General features: G+C 39.4%; 2 protein-coding genes across 2 annotated transcripts; one reads left to right on the top strand and one right to left on the bottom strand.

Moving 5' to 3' along the window:
• Positions 1-2515: 2515 nt before the first annotated feature.
• acanb (aggrecan b) lies at positions 2516-8816 on the top strand (the record flags this gene model as incomplete). Its single annotated transcript, XM_081355848.1, has 17 exons — positions 2516-2591; positions 2676-3059; positions 3159-3333; positions 3426-3553; positions 3642-3935; positions 4222-4518; positions 4781-4964; positions 5095-5222; positions 5312-5605; positions 5695-5787; positions 5885-7024; positions 7128-7241; positions 7629-7787; positions 7864-7946; positions 8055-8199; positions 8425-8607; positions 8731-8816. The coding sequence occupies 17 exons, from the start codon at positions 2516-2518 to the stop codon at positions 8814-8816; spliced, it is 3963 nt and encodes a 1320-aa protein (XP_081211974.1).
• Positions 8817-12398: 3582 nt separating this feature from the next.
• Positions 12399-15645, bottom strand: hapln3 (hyaluronan and proteoglycan link protein 3). Its single transcript, XM_081355782.1, has 5 exons — positions 15373-15645; positions 14740-14922; positions 14123-14494; positions 13669-13971; positions 12399-13170 (listed from the first exon to the last, which is right to left on the bottom strand). The coding sequence occupies exons 2-5, from the start codon at positions 14876-14878 to the stop codon at positions 12884-12886; spliced, it is 1101 nt and encodes a 366-aa protein (XP_081211908.1). The 5' UTR covers positions 14879-14922; positions 15373-15645; the 3' UTR covers positions 12399-12883.
• Positions 15646-17238: the final 1593 nt, after the last annotated feature.

Here is a 17238-nt window from a genome sequence, read left to right as displayed (position 1 = left end):
ACAAAGACACAGCAAAGAACAACTAAGACAAGCAAGAAGGGACAATACTAGTTTGGTAAGTTTTAAAAAAAAATTATTTATAGTTGTTAATATTGATATAGCTTAAAGTTTGAGTTTATACAGTAAATGCATTATTTGATATATGTATGCACAGCAATTTTTTTTATTTTTTTATGTATTTATTTGTCTATTAAGGTTAGTATTAGGTACAGTTTTATTAATTACTTCTCAAATTCCATTATTTTATTAATATTCAAATTTAAAGCATGTGATTAGAATGATAAAATGATATGGCTATATCTATTATATTTTCTTAATATATATTAATATTTAACCAGCATCTACTTTTTCATTAATTTTGTCGAAGTAATTACATTGAGGTTTGGGTTTTTGGGTGCAATGCCCTTTGTATCTTTTTTTATACAATTTCAAGGTAACATGGTTGTTGCTGTTTTATAATTTGCATTTTAAAGATTAGATATTATTTCTAACTTTTCATATTGCATGTAAAATTCTCCTGATAAGGCTGGGCAAGGTGTGTCGTAGGTGAAGCTACCTTTCTAAATTGATTGCAAGTGTGCATAATAGTTGTGATCTATGACCCAACCGCTTGCCGATAGCTTTTACTGTATGTAGTATGTTCATGTATGAACATGACATACTTTCACTGTACCATATTACAGTACTAGGCTTGCTTACCTGCCACTCTGTGTGTTGAATGTGGACAGTGTTCTGGTTCTGTGGCTCTCTTGGGGGTTTGGTGATTTAGGGCCTCCTGTGGAATACAGTGGAGTGTTTACATTGGCTTTAACGCAGGCCTGGGTCCATGAGCGCAGACCACAGCAGGAACAGAACTCTGCTTATTGGCCTGTGCCTGATGGGAAGAGAACATACCACACTGGCTGAATGGAGATACTGTGGAAGTCCTCTCTCCACCTCTGCTTGACAAGACAAGAATATAACTGTAGACATGAAGTGGCATTTTAAAGGCACATGTGACTGGTCATTTTAAAGAAGCCAGGACACAGTAGACTTTTTTAAGACTAGAGTTGGAGCTAGCCTGGAGCTAGCCAGTAAGCAGATATACTTATAAAGAAGTCATTTGTAATTAAAAGTATTCATATTAATAAAATGCGGTTGTTTTTATACATCCTGACTTGAAACAGTCCATTTTGGTTGCAAAAAATAAGTGTCATCATTCGTTCAATGTGGGACGTTATTTATTCCTCTGGAATAGAATGTAAACTTGTCCTCATGACAGAGGAGATCCTCCATGACTCACCTCAGACAGCTGAGTTAACATATTTCCGTCTATCAAGCAGATGTTGAATGTAGCGCTTCTCACCTCACACAACCTATTTGTGTGTGTGTGTGTGTGTGTGTGTGTGTGTGTTCGCGTATGTGGTTTGAAAAACATATTTTCAATATACTGAATCTATTGGAAATAGAATAAATAAATTAACAAAAAAAAAAAAACGACCAAGCTATACCGACTACAGATTTTTGTCTCTCAGTGCAAGATAAACCAGTGAAAGCATGTTCGAGGTCTCATTTACTTGTATAGGAAGTGGTCTTTTGTTCTTAGTTCTAGTCCAGTAAAACAGAAGTAAGGCATTAGAGGTGGGAGATAAAAAGCTGCTTCAGGGCCGTGCCAGGATGGAGGTCTCCTACAGTCACTCAGTGCATTTAAAACAGCTTGATTCAGAAAACCTGAACAACAGCCAAGAGGGAAAATTTAGGCAAAGTGGTAAATGATACACTGTGCTCATTATCAAATTTAACTGTAGCATTTATATATCATACAAGAAAATATTGTTTGTTTTTTTTCCCAGGCAGATTTGACAGTAGCCATTGATTAAAATTCAACTTACCAAGCTCAGAACACTTCCTGTTGCACAACAGTGAACTATTCTTCTTTAGAGAGAGACAGAGTGAGACAGAGTGAGAAAGAGTGTATGTGTGGACATTTAAATGGAAGAGTGAATTAATGACGTCATGTTTCCAATCTATTCCAAATTTCCACCCAGAGTACAGTAGCTCAGTCAGGCCGTGTAAAGACTCGGAAACAGAGAAACTCCCTTTGAAATGACTTGAGTGATTTGCTCAGTTCATTGTGCCCTGGATACATGCTCAGAAAAAAATTAGCAAAACTTGTACTTTTAGGGGTACAACATCTTGTCACTGGGACAGTATCTTTAAAGAAACATCTGTCTATCTTATCTACCCCTAAAGGGTTCATAGTAGTACCTTAAGCCAAGGTAATACTAATGTGCACCTTCTAGGATTATAAGAAACAAAGTTGTGTTTTTAAGGGTACTGCCCCATTGACAAGCTGTTGTACCCCTAAAAGTACTATACAAGTTTTGATAATTTTTTTTCCTGACAGTGTATCTTGTTCTGGCTGTTGAGGCTTTAGTTCAATGCATCACTGTTGAATATTAGCCAAATGTGCATGGTGCCGTATGAATTCATGAAAAAAAACCCTACTCTTTTTCTGTATTTTTTAAGGTGAATCATGTCTCTGACTTGGCTTCTGCTGTATGCATGCATCCATGCCATTTATGGCATGATATTTTTCGGAGACATGGCTGGTAGGTGAATGTTTGGTGCATTTTGTATGGCTACGTATTATTTATTTTAAGTGAATGAGAATTTCAAAAAGTTATGTTGTACAGATCAGGACAGAACCCTCAGTGTGAGTATCCCTGTGGAACAGCCACTGCACCCCCTACTTGGCGGGAGCATGGTCATACCCTGCTACTTTCAGGACAACACTGTCCAGGACCCTGGTGCCCCAACCATCGCCCCACTGTCCCACCGTATTAAGTGGAGCTACATCATCAAGGGCAGAATATCCCTTATTCTGGTTGCCACTGGTGGCTTGGTGCAGGTTCAGACCGACTACTTGGACCGGGTTCATATGGTAAACTACCCCATGGTGCCAACTGATGCTACCATTGAGATCTCAGAACTCCGCTCCAGTGACTCTGGCACCTACCGGTGTGAAGTCATGCAGGGGATTGAAGATAACTATGATTCAGTGGGAATGCAAGTTCAAGGTAATGCACTTTCAAACTTCTCAGGCAAAATAAAGGACATATATCAAATATATAAATAACAGAAAGTGAGAATTAAATAAATGGGTCAAATTTTTACAGGTATTGTGTTTCACTACCGAGCAATTTCTACCCGATATACATTGACATTTGATATGGCAAAAGCAGCCTGCATCCAGAACAGTGCTGTTATTGCAACTCCCGCACAGCTGCAAGCTGCCTATGATGATGGGTACCATCAGTGTGATGCCGGCTGGCTTTCAGATCAAACTGTGAGGTAAAAGGTCAATATCTAATAACTATATAAATAAAAACTATAAGCAGTCAATACACAATCAATACAAAGTAACTCTCATTCATTCTCCATAGGTATCCTATTCATGAGCCAAGGGAGCCTTGCTATGGAGACAAAGAAAATTTTCCAGGGGTACGAACATACGGCGTCCGAGACATCAATGAGACCTATGATGTGTACTGTTTTGCAGAAAAAATGTCAGGTACCTCAGGCAGTGTTTCCAAAATGTAATGTATCTAGTTGGTTCGTTTTTGCTATGTTTTACTTTATGGATTCTCCTCGTCATCCAGGCAAGGTTTTCTACTCCATGTCTGTGGAGAAGTTCACCTTTGCAGAGGCTGAAGATCAGTGTGCCAAGTTGGGAGCCCAATTAGCCACCACGGGGCAACTGTACCTGGCATGGAAGACTGGCATGGATGTGTGCAATGCTGGCTGGCTGGCAGACAGGAGTGTGCGGTACCCCATTAACATAGCTCGACCCCAGTGTGGTGGGGGGCTTTTGGGAGTGCGAACGGTTTACCTGTTTCCAAATCAGACTGGTTATCCATACCCAGACTCACGCTATGATGCAATCTGTTATGAAGGTAAGAACAGAGAATGTATTTCAAATTTTAGCTTATTGCATTTTTTGTTTTTTGTTTGTTATCATTTAAATGCATTTACACATTCCAGATCAATCATATCATCAAATCAATAAAGGAATTGAAACAATATTATATAGAAACTCACCATTGTTTTATTCCAAAGCTTGTACATATTTTTCCATGCAGTTGCAAAGAATAGGCAAAGATAGAGCATCCAAGCAGATCCAAGTCCTGATATGACTCAAATGAGTGTAAATTCTCACAAACATTGTCAATTATTTTTCAGAAGACGCAAATAAAGTTTTAACAAAGACCTCACCATTTCCTGAAATATACACTATCACCGATTCCATGTTCAGTGTGGCTACAGTCACATCAAGCCCATCAGACTATACTGAAGACGTGACCACAGAAGGGGAGGTCCGTGGGCAACTGGTTACAGATGAGCCTCTTAACACCACAAGCATAGAAAGTCCCCTACCACTACCTTACAACATAACTGAGGTTGAGGAGGATGCCGTCAAAGTGGCCAAAGCTCTGCCTCATCTGGGATCTGAGATTGCCAAGGACAAAGTCACTGCTGGTAACTAAACTAAACTGGATCCAATGTGTGAGATAGCCACATAACGTTAGCACTGTAAATGCCAATGCATCACACACACCATTGAAGGACCTTATACCAACATAACATGAAACAAAACAAATATTTGCATGCACAAAATTACAGGTGCCTCGACTGATTTCCAATGCATTTCCTAATACCATGAGTAAACAGCAGAGTTTTGCAACTCCTTACTTAAATAGTTCCCAAATATCAAATATGGCCAAAACTTTCCTCACCCTAGAAACGAAGGGAGTGGTATTCCATTATCGCGCTGACTCGAGGCGTTATGCTTACACCTTTGAGGAAGCACAAGTGGCGTGTCAGAAGCTGGGAGCAGTCATAGCCACCCCTGAGCTCCTTCAGGCTGCTTATGAAGCTGGCCTTCATCAATACAGTGCAGGTTGGCTACAGGACCAAACTGTCAGGTGAACATATTTTTCACAAAGTACTGCCCTATGTGCCAAATCCATTTGTTTCTGCTGAATTAGCTAAAATCTTGGCTCACATACTGGCATGTTGACAGACACCATATACAGTATTCTACATTGTGTTTAGGTATCCAATCGTGTATCCTCGAAAGAAGTTATCTGGAGATCAGGAGGACGCCCCTGGTGTACGCTCATACAATGTTAGGCCTGCACATGAGCGTTATGATGTGTACTGTTACATGGACCAAATAAAGGGTGAGTACAAGTTTATTCAAGACAACACAATTGACATATATTGTCTATTTAATCGTCTATAATCTTGCTGTTTGGGCTTTATCCCTTAGGGGAGATCTTCCATGTTAGTTCACTAGCAGGCTTCACCTACTACGAAGCTGCTGCACATTGCAGAAAACTGGGTTCTACTCTAGCCTCAACTGCAGAACTATATGCAGCATGGAATCAGGGTTTCCACAAGTGCAGTCCTGGCTGGCTGGCTGATCGCAGTGTCCGTTATCCTGTCCGCAACCCAGGCTTCGGTTGTGGTGAAAACAAGACCGGAGTCCACACTATTTATGCTGAACCAAACCAAACAGGCTTCCCAAACCCATACTCCAGATATGATGCATATTGCTTCAAAGGTAATAACAACTTTTAAGCCTGCATGTAAACGTTTCCAATGAAAGACAAGACTGGGTGTTGATCTTGGAGATTCTTATTTATTTTTCAGCAAATCCGTCTTTGCTCCTTGATGAGGATATGTTGAATGCTAGGATGGAGAAGGATCTTAACATGACAGACATAATAGAGCTGCTGAGACCTGGTATCAAATATATTTGATTTCTCCACTTCCTACTGCTAATTTATGCTGCATCATTGTCATATTTAGGCATGCTCACTTTCAGTAATATGTGTTACAGTTCGTCCAATTGTCCCTCCCTTGATTGTGGACCTGTCTGGATCTGGATCAGGCTCAGCATCAGGCGATCCTGATTCCAGTTCCGGATACATGTCAGGGAGTGGCATACCCAGTGGGAGCATATCAGGTTCTGGCCAAAGTGGTGAGGGATCAGGTCACCTTGTGAGGTTTCAAGAAGGTGCAGATACACTGATATGGCAGACTTCTGCCTCAGGCAGTGCTTCGGAGGCTAAAGAAGGTAGTGGCAGTGGTAGTGGTGCTATCATTACTTCAGAAATAGTATCAGGGGACCAAGAATCTGGAGAGGAGTCTGGTCTCTTCCAAGAACAAAGTGGAGCTAGTGGCCTTCCATCGGGACTCAGCAGTGGAATTAGCGGTTCAGGAACAAGTGGATTCTTCAGTGATTGGGAATCGAGTGGGTCAGGTGTGTCATTTATAGACACAGAAATGATTGATCTGACCTCAAGACCATCTGGAGAACAGGAGTTGTCTGGTATTAACCCATTTGACTTGACTGATGTTAGTGGTTCTGGCTTTCCCTCTGGATCTGGCTCTGCAATCGACTTTGGATCTGGCTTTGAATCTGGTTCTGCCACTGGATTTGGATCTGGCTCTGCTTCTGGCTTTGGGTCTGGTTCTGCCACTGGATTTGGATCTGGCTCTGCTTCTGGCTTTGGGTCTGGTTCTGCCTCTGGATTAGGATCTGGCTCTGCTTTCGAAACCTCAAGTTATCCCAGTCATCCCTCAGGTGAGGTGTCTGGCCACATTCAGAAACAAGATGAAGAGATTGTCATTCTAATAGACAATGAGGTCATTGAGTTGACATTTAGTTCTACCATTGGACCAGAACAGGGTCGTGGATCAGTGGAGATCAGTGGAGAGGGCAGTAGTCAAGCACAATATGTTGAGGAGATCTCCATATCTCTTTCTAATAGAACTTTATATGAAGATTACTGGAATCCCAATGAAGCAGATGATCTCCTACCAGAAAGAAATGAGCAACTTAATGTCACCACACAGGTGTTTGATGTGTCTGATCAGTCATCTCTGAACACCACAACACCCACCACTGTATTCACCACTTCACCTTCAGCTTCACAACAAACATCAAAAGCTATGGAAGAGCCATCTGTTACTGATGGTAATTACTGAACAAAAATATCCTTTTGTTGTTATTTAACTAGTGTACAACAACCTTCATATTAACATTTGGAAATTAAAGTGAATATACCTATCTTTGGCAGCTTCTGCTAACCACTGTGATACAAAACCCTGTGGTCAAGGTTTATGCTCTCTACAAGATGGCATTGCAGTATGTCTGTGTCATCCAGGATTTAGTGGGGAAAACTGCTCCACACGTAAGTTAAAATACCACAAACGTAATATCATGTTATGTACTGCATCTGTTGTGACCAATGGAAGGTTTTAATCATCCATCTCTATTTCCTTTGTTTTGCTCTCTTTTTACTTCTTACACATACACTTACTACTTCCAACACATCTTACATGAAATTATAAATCCTAGGGGGTTCATGTTTATGATGATGACTTATTAGGGTATTTGAAAGGAACACATTTTGCCTAGTGAAGTACACAGGTATATCCCTGTGCAGTGTATAGAGAGCAGTAAAAACTGCACAGGGATCCTGTGAGTTGGAGCGCAGCCTGTCAGGCGTAACTAGCCAACCCTTAAAGAACATATAATAAAAACTATATGAAATTCATTGCTTTTTTTGTGTTGTCAGCGATACAGGGATGTGCCGAGGGGTGGATGGAGTTTATGGGCAGCTGTTACATCCATTTTGATGAGAGTGAGACCTGGACCAGTGCTGAGCAGCACTGTCAAGAGCTAAACTCTCACCTGGTTAGCATATCCTCCCAACAAGAACAAGAGTTTGTAAGAAGTGAGTTGAATTTGATTTCTTATTAAAGATAAGTACCTGCTTTTTGAAAGCACTTATACATTTCTAAACCCACTAGCTCAAGCTCACGACTATCAATGGATTGGACTAAATGACAGGGATGAACAAAATCAGTTTCGGTGGACAGATGGAAGTCCTTTGGTGAGGCTAACTTTCTCTAAGTTTTTTTTTTTTCAGAATTGAGTGACATCTAGTATCTGAAGCATCTGCAGTATGTCATTGTTTCAACTAGTGCTACTTTCTCTGCAGGAATATGAAAACTGGAGACCCAACCAGCCAGATAATTACTTCAGCACAGGAGAAGACTGTGTTGTAATGATATGGCATGAGGATGGCCAGTGGAATGATGTACCTTGCAACTATCATCTTCCTTTTACCTGCAAGAGTGGGCCTGGTAAGACGAGGTGATAGACATTAACTTCAGCACCAAGTCAGTCCCACCTAATCACCTCTGTGAGCTCATTAAATAGCTACATCACAATAGCGATTTAATGACATTACAGTCATTGTGTTATGTTTATTACCAATGGATATTGTGAATGCAAGGGAACTACTATTCCTTGTTTTAATAGGAAGGGAAAAGTATTTTTGCTATTTTGTTTTACTCTTTTTACTGTAGTCACATGTTCAACACCTCCTGAGGTGAAGAATGCCAGGATGTTAGGCAACAGGAAAGATCGCTACCCTGTTAACTCCATAATTCGATACCAGTGTGACAGCGGATTCACACAGCGTCACCTTTCTGTAGTGCACTGCTTACCTGATGGTCAGTGGGAGGAGCCTCAAGTGGAATGCATAGGAGGTTAGTATATGCCACACACGCTTGATAAAAAAGTTAAGGTTAGTATGTTATGTTTTATGGAGTAAAGTTCCAACTCAAAAGTCAACAAAATATTTGTGTCCATGTTCTTACCTACTTCAACAGGCAAAACAAACGACAGGCTACGGAAAAGATTCCTCAAGGAACTTACCGAGGCAGTCAATAGTCGGACGTGGAAGAAGGTCCTCTAAACAGGACAAAAAACACACACTTTAATAAATCCAGAGGACTGTTATCATCTGTACAGAAGCCTTATTTACTCAAAAGAAAATCTCAATGACAAGGGAATAACCTTATGTAGTGACAAACTTTATTTAGCCTGTCTGGCTGATTGGTTTACAAGTTGTTTTGGGGAGAGAAAAAAAAGGTATCTGTGTTCATTTCAATTTATTTGGCATTTTATGATTGTATTTCTCCTGCTTTTTACCCTAACCCATAAATGCTAGGTCACAAGAGATGATCTAATCTATAAAGAATAGACTGAATTGCACAGAGTGCCATTTATAAAACCTTAAAAAACAGGAATTTACTTTACCATTAGCGCATTTTCCTCCAGGCCACAAAGTGACACTACTGCTTACTTGTGTGAGCATTTTCCCATTATTTGTGATTTGTGGCTGTTCAGAATTAAATACTAGCTTACTACTTTCTGAATATGGCACAGTATACTATATACTGCCAACATTTTTTTTTTTTTTAAGTAAGTGAAATAGTAGGCATTGAATCGTCACAAGACCCATTACTTTGCATATGAGAAGCATCAATACAATTTGCATACAAGTAGTACAGCAATATCCAATTCCAAACATAGCCTCTAGAACTGTCCATTGCTGCATCCCAATTTGCATACACCTATTACATACTTAAAGAATGTACTTCACCAGTGATTGGAAAATGCACATTTTCGAATATGTAGAAACACAATAACAGTATTGGGATCTTTTTTTTATTGTTTAGTATTGTTGCATATTGTTTGCATTTGAATGTAAGCATTAGGATGAAGCTACACAATTACCTTAACTTAACTTTTAGGTTCATACATTTACATGTGGCAGGATTGGCCTTGCATACCTTGTTTTTGTTATTTAAAAAGAGGACACAAGGGTTGTGAACAATATTAGCCCAAAAATAAAGCACAGATGCACTTCAGAAATCTGCCAGAAATAGAGTACCATCCAGGCACCTTTGGCATACTATTTTCAGCATATTATGATTTGAGATGCAAAACAACCTTATCTGCCATACTATTTAGGGTAGACAGTGTGGTGATTGGGACAAAGTCCAAAAGCATCTGTGTATTAGGATGCACAAAGGTAACATTGTCTGTGTACCCCTGGATAATACTTAAGTTCAGAACAAGACAAAAGGCTTTAATGACCACAGCTGGAGACAATTACATTTAAGTGCATTAGTATTTCAAATTCTTCCAATTAAGATGTGTCTTTTTTTTATTATTATTAAATATCTAGTTGTATCTCAGTGAAACTGTGAAAGAGAAATTCCCCGGCTTCTTCTAGGTGTGATTCTAGGTCAGCTTGCAAATGTTTACTCAGACTAGAAATATATAATATCCTGTCTACATTAGCTGTAATGATAAAATTATATTTGTGACCTTCCTGTCACAGGAAGTGAATGGCTGCTTGTGGCACTTATTCCATGTTGTGCAATGCATTAGCTTTTACTTAATTTATTAATTCACAAGTTCAAATGATTTGTCTTGGCCTTCATAACAGACTTGAGCTCTAATATAAATTAAATTTAGTAGATATCAAACAACCTAATTTATGTCTCTAGAGACAAGCATCCATATTCAAATGAGCATAAAGCATCAGAAAACAAGACAAGAATTTTGAAATGTCCTAAAATGTTAAAAAGTTAATGATCAAACAAAGCATATTAATCCAATGTGCCCCACAACATTTGATTGACAGAGTCAATCGTTTCCAATACAGCGAGTGAAGACACTGGAATTGCTTTCTGTTCCCAGCAATATCCATCTCTCATTTTGCACTCTGTCACTGTCATCTCTATGCTGAGCTCATATCTGTCCTTGTACCCCTGAAATAAACAGACTAAATGAGTGTGAATAAAGGTGTTTTTCTTTTAATACCAATGGAAACTAATGGAATACAAAAACCGAGTAGCAAAAATAATGGCCGTTTTCAAACAGCTTTTACAAACATTCCATTCGTCTGTCATTGGTCAGCCAAACAGATAATCCCGCCCCAAATTCCTGCCATTGGTCGAGCCAATGCTGCTGTTGCCCGGCTGATCAAGATGCTCAAACAGAGCCACACTGTGTTCAGACTTTTTTTGGGAAATAAAACTACCAATAACTTATAGTATTTTCTGCATATTAAACTGGGATGGAAAATATTCTAACATAAAAATACTTACTAACATTTAAGTTGTTGTTTTTTCCTAATGTATTAATGCTTACTCTATACAGGGTTCCCACACCATGAACAATGCATTTCCATAACTTTTCCATGACATTTCCAATCATTCATGATTACTATTCTTTGGATACTGAAAAAAACATGGCCAATATAAATACAATTTTTTCAATACAAAATAATTGTATTTATTTATTACATTTTCAGGACTATTTTTTTTGTTGCTGACATTTTGTTATATTTTCAGATTAGCAGTGGGAACCCTGAATTATGTACACAGTGGCACCAAATTTGGACAAGTAGGCCCTACATTTAAAAATGTCTAAATTGCATTGTGTTCGAAAATATAAAATCAAGTGGCACCTGTAACAAATTATAACAAATTCACCTCAAAGCCATTTTTATTATTACATTTAAAAAAAAAAAAATGGTGTTAAGGTAGAAAAGAAAGTGTCCAGATAATTTTTTGTCTTCATTTTGAACATTGTTTATCTTTTGATTTATCATTTAACAAACGTCTGTTTTGTGATATATATTGTGATAGGCCTAATTATGTTACACTCTGACAGAGTGTACCATAATTTGGTACACCCAGTAAACAAAAGCAGTCACTGGGGTACACCTTTGTACCTAAAGAGTGCATATTAGTACCTCAAATAGTAGGCTACATATTAGAACTTTTTTTAAAGGGTACCTATCATCCCAGAGACAGCTTTTGTGCCATTTTTTTCTGACAGTGTTTTTCTTTCTTTAATATAAATGTACTGATGAGACACAGGTCAAAACAGTTCATGTGGACATACCCAACATTACTCAACACACAAGACCTCAATTAAACGGCAAACAACACCGTGCCTATGACATTTTCTCAAGGGAAAAGAAAATCCTAAAAGCTGATGAATACACCTCTCTTACCTAACACTGTGCATCTTTATGTGCAGTTAGCAGAGTGAAAAAGCTAGACTGAGGAACACTGCTGGCTTTTCATGTGCCTCCCCCGCCCTTCATCCATGTTTGGGAAGCAGGTGTAAATAAGGCACAACTTTGACGCAAAAGCATCCTGGAATCCTGTGGAAAAAAGGGTGGGATAATCATACCCTCTCCCATATTTGTTAAACAGTGACACCGTTATGAATGAGGTCGGCGGTTAGCTCTAACTGAGAGAGTTGTTGTTTGTTTTAGTTCTCTGCGCGATCCCGCTGACTCATTTAAGCGCGCCCCCTGTTGGTCAGCATAAGATTCTACCCAAATGCCATACAGAGGACGGGACAAGGATGATTTATTCCAAAACACAAACAGGCCTTGTCTGCCTGTCTACGTGATTTATAGGGTGGTCTGGACATTTGAAATGGCTGTAAGTAAACACATACAGAATACTTGTTGGTAAAAACTATTTATTGGCAAGACATTTGGCTTTTCGGATGACGACGTCTCATATGATAGTAAGAAGTCATGCATACAAATGTGATACCAGCAGATGGCACAGACTAACTGCGATTGTATTATTTTTTTTTGCATTAAAATGCTACATAATTCAAGAAATCAAATCATAAAAGAATTTTTAAAACCTTTAACCCTGAAGAAAACATTGTAGAACTACATGCTGAATGAAATGTATAACCACACAAAGCGAGTTAGTTTTAACCTTCAAGTTTTCAAATGTAAATATCCAAATCAGCACTGGGAATGTAGTTTTGCCACACAGTATAATATTGTTGGGGAATTCCAGGATCAAATCAAATCAAGACACAATGCAAACACGTTATTATGATTTGAATATCAGTAGTGTATAAAAAGAAGTACTAAACTGTTCATTGTGGTTTTCACAGAAGTGTTTATACATTTGAAATGAATTGTACAGTTTACCAGCGGACTTTGTAGCAATATACGCCATGTTTTAAATGCTTTGGAGGGAAGCCAAAGCTGCGCACACCTGGTTCTGATGTACCACAGTTCACCCTGGGTTGGACGATTGGGTAACGTACACTACCGTCAGCCAACCAGCCCGCATCACACTGGTCAAATCCCACAAACCTCCAGGCTGCGTATAACTGGCCAACTTTAGCAATGTGACCTCCATCGTTCTGACAGGCCTCCACCGCTTCAGTGAAATTTAGTTGGATAGGATGTTGCAAGAAGTAGACCTCTCCTGAAGTTGAAAAAAGACATAGGGTAACTTGTCACATCATATTTGGTAACTTACACAAATATGACCTCACCTCAGAATTGAATGCCAATAATTGACCCCAGATAGACTGCAGAAGCAAAATATAACTGGCATATAAGGCACACAGCTTTAAAACATATGCATGACTGATTAAAATGGGGAAGAAGGCCATTTTATTAATAATCCTTGTTGGCATGCAGGTTGACCCAATATGTCAACCTGAACTTACAGTTATAAAATAGGATTTTTTCCAGAATGAGCTATGCAGCCACAATTACAATAAACCGAGGGGAATTTACTATTAATCATCTTTGTCTGATTTAAAATATAAAACACCTGTTGAAAGGACAGCTACAGGAAATTTTAAACATTTATCGTTAAAGATTCCATGGAAACACGTGTAGCCTAAACCAAGACTGGATGAACTTATGCAGTGTTATATAAAAACTCCACTTGTAAATATACTACAAACATTATTACCTCTAATGGACGAGGTGAAGCAGAAGGCATCAAACCGGTCCAGACTTTTGTCTCGAACGCCATAGCTCCGCACACCAGGTGCCAGGTCAGTGCCGCCACAAGCCTCTCGTGGCACTGAGACAGGATATTGTGCCGTCCCATCAACAAGCCACCCAGCGTTACACCAGTCCAGACCTTCCTGCCAAGCAGCGAAGAGCTGCTCAAAGGTAGCCAGGTGTGCATCTTGCTTCTCGCATGCCTCCTTAGCCTCATGAAAGTTCATCAGATAGCGCCCCCTAGGGGAGAAGTAGGGGAACACCACACCTGTGGAGCACAAGAGCACAATGCACCACTGAAGAAACTGTACTGTACTGTAATATCAGAAATATAACATAATTAAAAAAGAATAATATCGTACAAAATAATCAAATAAAATGATATTGTTTAGGTTACGCGGACTGAGCTCATGACGCACCTCGAAACTTAAGCTGTACAGTCACGCTCTCGTCCTCGAGACCATCAATAATTTCACACCGGTAACGGCCGGTATCGTCGGACTGTATCGGGTTGATGACGAGGGACGCATCGCCTGGGACGTTCCGGCGGAGCCGCACGCGTCCTTTGAAGTCTCCGTAACTCCGGTGACGTGTGCCGATGGCCACCATGACGTCACGTTCCTGCCCTCCGCCGTTTACGGGCAGCCAGAACCACTTGACCCGTGTTCTGCGGGGCGCACTGAGCGCGGGCTCGTAGCGGTAATGACAGGGCAGCGTGACATTACTGCCTTGAACAGCTGACACAAAAGACTCAGGAGATTCAACGTGAAGACGGATCTTGTGGAAGTATACTAAAAAAATTAATAAAAAAACACATTAAATGATTAGGCCTAAATATCTATCTATCTATCTATGGCATGAACCATCCTAAATGTAGGCCTATATAGCCTATTTAAAAAAAAATGTATACAAGTTCCACTGAATTTAGGCAAATGTTAAACAATTTGAAATAATAGGCCTAATACAAAATCTTTATAGCAGTTTTAGCTTTTGGAACATGGTACCTGGTTTGCAACTCATAAATAAATCAACTTACTCTCCGTATTTGCATTGCCATTTCCATTTCCATTTCCATTAACAATGTCCTGATAATAATAGCCATTGGAGTATCGCTGTGCAAAGCTTCCGATGATCATGTGCATAAGAAAAACCAGCAGATGGCGTAACATCCACATTATTCACGGTGTTCCCCTGTGTCCCACAGATTTCCAACAGGGTCCTTCAATTTTATGACAAGACAAGATGTATATAAAGATCAGAAATGAGTTCATCAAACAAACGCAACATATATTTATCTTTTAGTAGCCTACTTTTAAAGTCTGATTTATTTAAAAAAGAATTTGATTTGATCGTCATCCAGTTAGCCCACAACAATAACTGCATAATTGCTGCTTAATAGACTGCAGAAACAAAAGTCAAAAATATACAACTAGCTATCCTACATTAAGAGACATAAAAAGTAGTTAGCCTACCTTTAGTTAAACTTAGTTCACAAATTCCACAATAGTCAAACTTAAAGATATAGGCTATTACACATTTAACATACAAAGATTTGAAGTCATAATCGAATCAGGCGTTTATTGTTGCCTATTATGTAGTTAAATTCAGCATTCAAAGGATCTGCTAACATGCACATTTATTAAATAATAAAAGAATTTTCGCAACTTACCAATGAAAAAATACTTTCTCAGGCTCCTTTTGCTTCAACTACTCTGTTCATCGTCCGAGGTGAGGGATAATAGCGCTCGCTCTCTCTCTCGCTCTCTCTCTCTGTAATATTGTGGAACCATGAGGTGACGTCACTCAGGCATCTCTTTTGAAGTTCTCCAGCTCGCGAACAATAATAATTGGGGGGTCTACAAAGCAGGCGAGGGCTGCCGTCCATCATCACGGTATAATTTTACAGCATAAGGTGTGTTGATAATTTCCCCAAACTGAAACTGGAGCTTGTGCTCACGGTGCCAGCGACAATATATTCCACCCATGTCTCTTGTTACGTGGATTTGTCACAAAAAACAACAATTCTTATTGGCCCCAGAGGCCAATGCCTGTCCTAATAACACAGTGGGTAATAATAGAGTCACATTGTCACATTCCTATTTGTTTTTTTACATTCCTAATGCACAGAGTGTTATAAAGTAGGCTATGCCCTTTTAGGTGAAAAAATAACCTTAAAACATGTAGCCTACCGTAAAAATATATTCACAGACATTAACAATAATGAAACGACAATACAACAAAAAATACGCTAATGCTTATGAAATTACACACCAGAAGCATGACTGCTGACCTTTGACCGAGGTCGCAAAAAAGATTACCATGGGAAAGTCAGTGGTTGAAATTCCACTTCTCCTCAGCAAAGCCTCCAAAGTGTGCTAATTTTCCAAAGTCAATAGCAGAGGAAAGTATCCAGCCTTGCAGATGTGAAATTTTCCTCTTACTCGTGACCACCAGGGATTCAAAAGTTTGTTGTTCTCTGTCAGCACACCTCTGTCCAGCAGCCAATTGTGTTCATCTTTTAGCTCTTCCCCTAAATTCTGACATTTTTTCCTTGTTATTTAGTGCTACAGTTGATGTGAGATCTAAATAGCAAATTTGAAAGAGGAAAGGACTGTTAGACGGCCTTTGGAGGGACCAGGATGTTGGACTGACAGCATCACTCATTATTGTGACCCCTAAATATACCACATCGCACCGCCCTTTTTCTATCCCTTTCTCTTTTTCAGTAACACTTACCGTAATTCAGTGAATCACGGACAAAATCCAGTAATTCAATCCACCTTATTTTTAAACCACCTTCCGGTGTCTTTAGCTTCCTGATATTTCCAACTGGTATTTCTTATCATATTTTTTTAATGTATTGTCATAATTTTAAACACGTTTGTAGTAGCGCAACTTTTGTTATTCTTCTGATGAACGATAAACTTTGTCAGCCAATCAAAATCTACCTCTTTTAAGCGTGAGCATTTAAAGCGGCAGACGATAGAACTGCAGCACGCTTCGAAAAAACAGAACGATATCGTGCGATGTGTGGACGCTATTATAGTTATCGTTATCGAAGTTATCGTTCTTGGTGTGAATGGGCCTTTAGTCGCAAAACTCCCGATCACCTTTTGGAAAGACTGGGGGGTTGTTTACATGACACCATTTTTAACTAAAAACTGAAAACCTTTTATGTCTTTTGGCCGTTCATTTACTTGACGATAGAGTTTTGGGGGCCTGCAAACAAGTTTCAAAGTGCAAGTAAAAACATATGCATTCGTAAAACCGTGAATTTGTGAAAATACGCTCGCGCGTATTATGTGTTCAGTCTATAGGCGCATTTATGCCATCGCCAATTACTGGCCTGGCATGCACAAAACACGTTCTTAGTAGTTTTCGAAGATCCGTGTCAACAGATCGTTTTGACGACATTATCTCTACGTGAAAAACGCACAGGAATAAAAAAAAATGTTTTTAGTACATCGTTGTTGTAAACGTGTCCACCCGAATCTTCAGCCGTAGGCTACAATGGTAAATGTGCCCTCACCTTTCT

Source organism: Scardinius erythrophthalmus (assembly GCF_964197995.2).
Source record: "Scardinius erythrophthalmus genome assembly, chromosome: 24".
NCBI classification, from domain to species: domain Eukaryota; kingdom Metazoa; phylum Chordata; class Actinopteri; order Cypriniformes; family Leuciscidae; genus Scardinius; species Scardinius erythrophthalmus.
This window is presented reverse-complemented; position numbering and strand designations above follow the sequence as displayed.

Excerpts from the sequence above, each read along its gene's own strand:
- hapln3 (XM_081355782.1), bottom strand. The coding sequence starts at position 14,878 with ATGTGGATGTTACGCCATCTGCTGGTTTTTCTTATGCACATGATCATC. Across the intron at positions 14,495-14,739 it reads TGGCAATGCAAATACGGAGA|TATACTTCCACAAGATCCGT; the intron begins GTAAGTTGATTT and ends TAATTTTTTTAG. Across the intron at positions 13,171-13,668 it reads CTTCACCTCGTCCATTAGAG|GAGAGGTCTACTTCTTGCAA; the intron begins GTAATAATGTTT and ends TTTCAACTTCAG.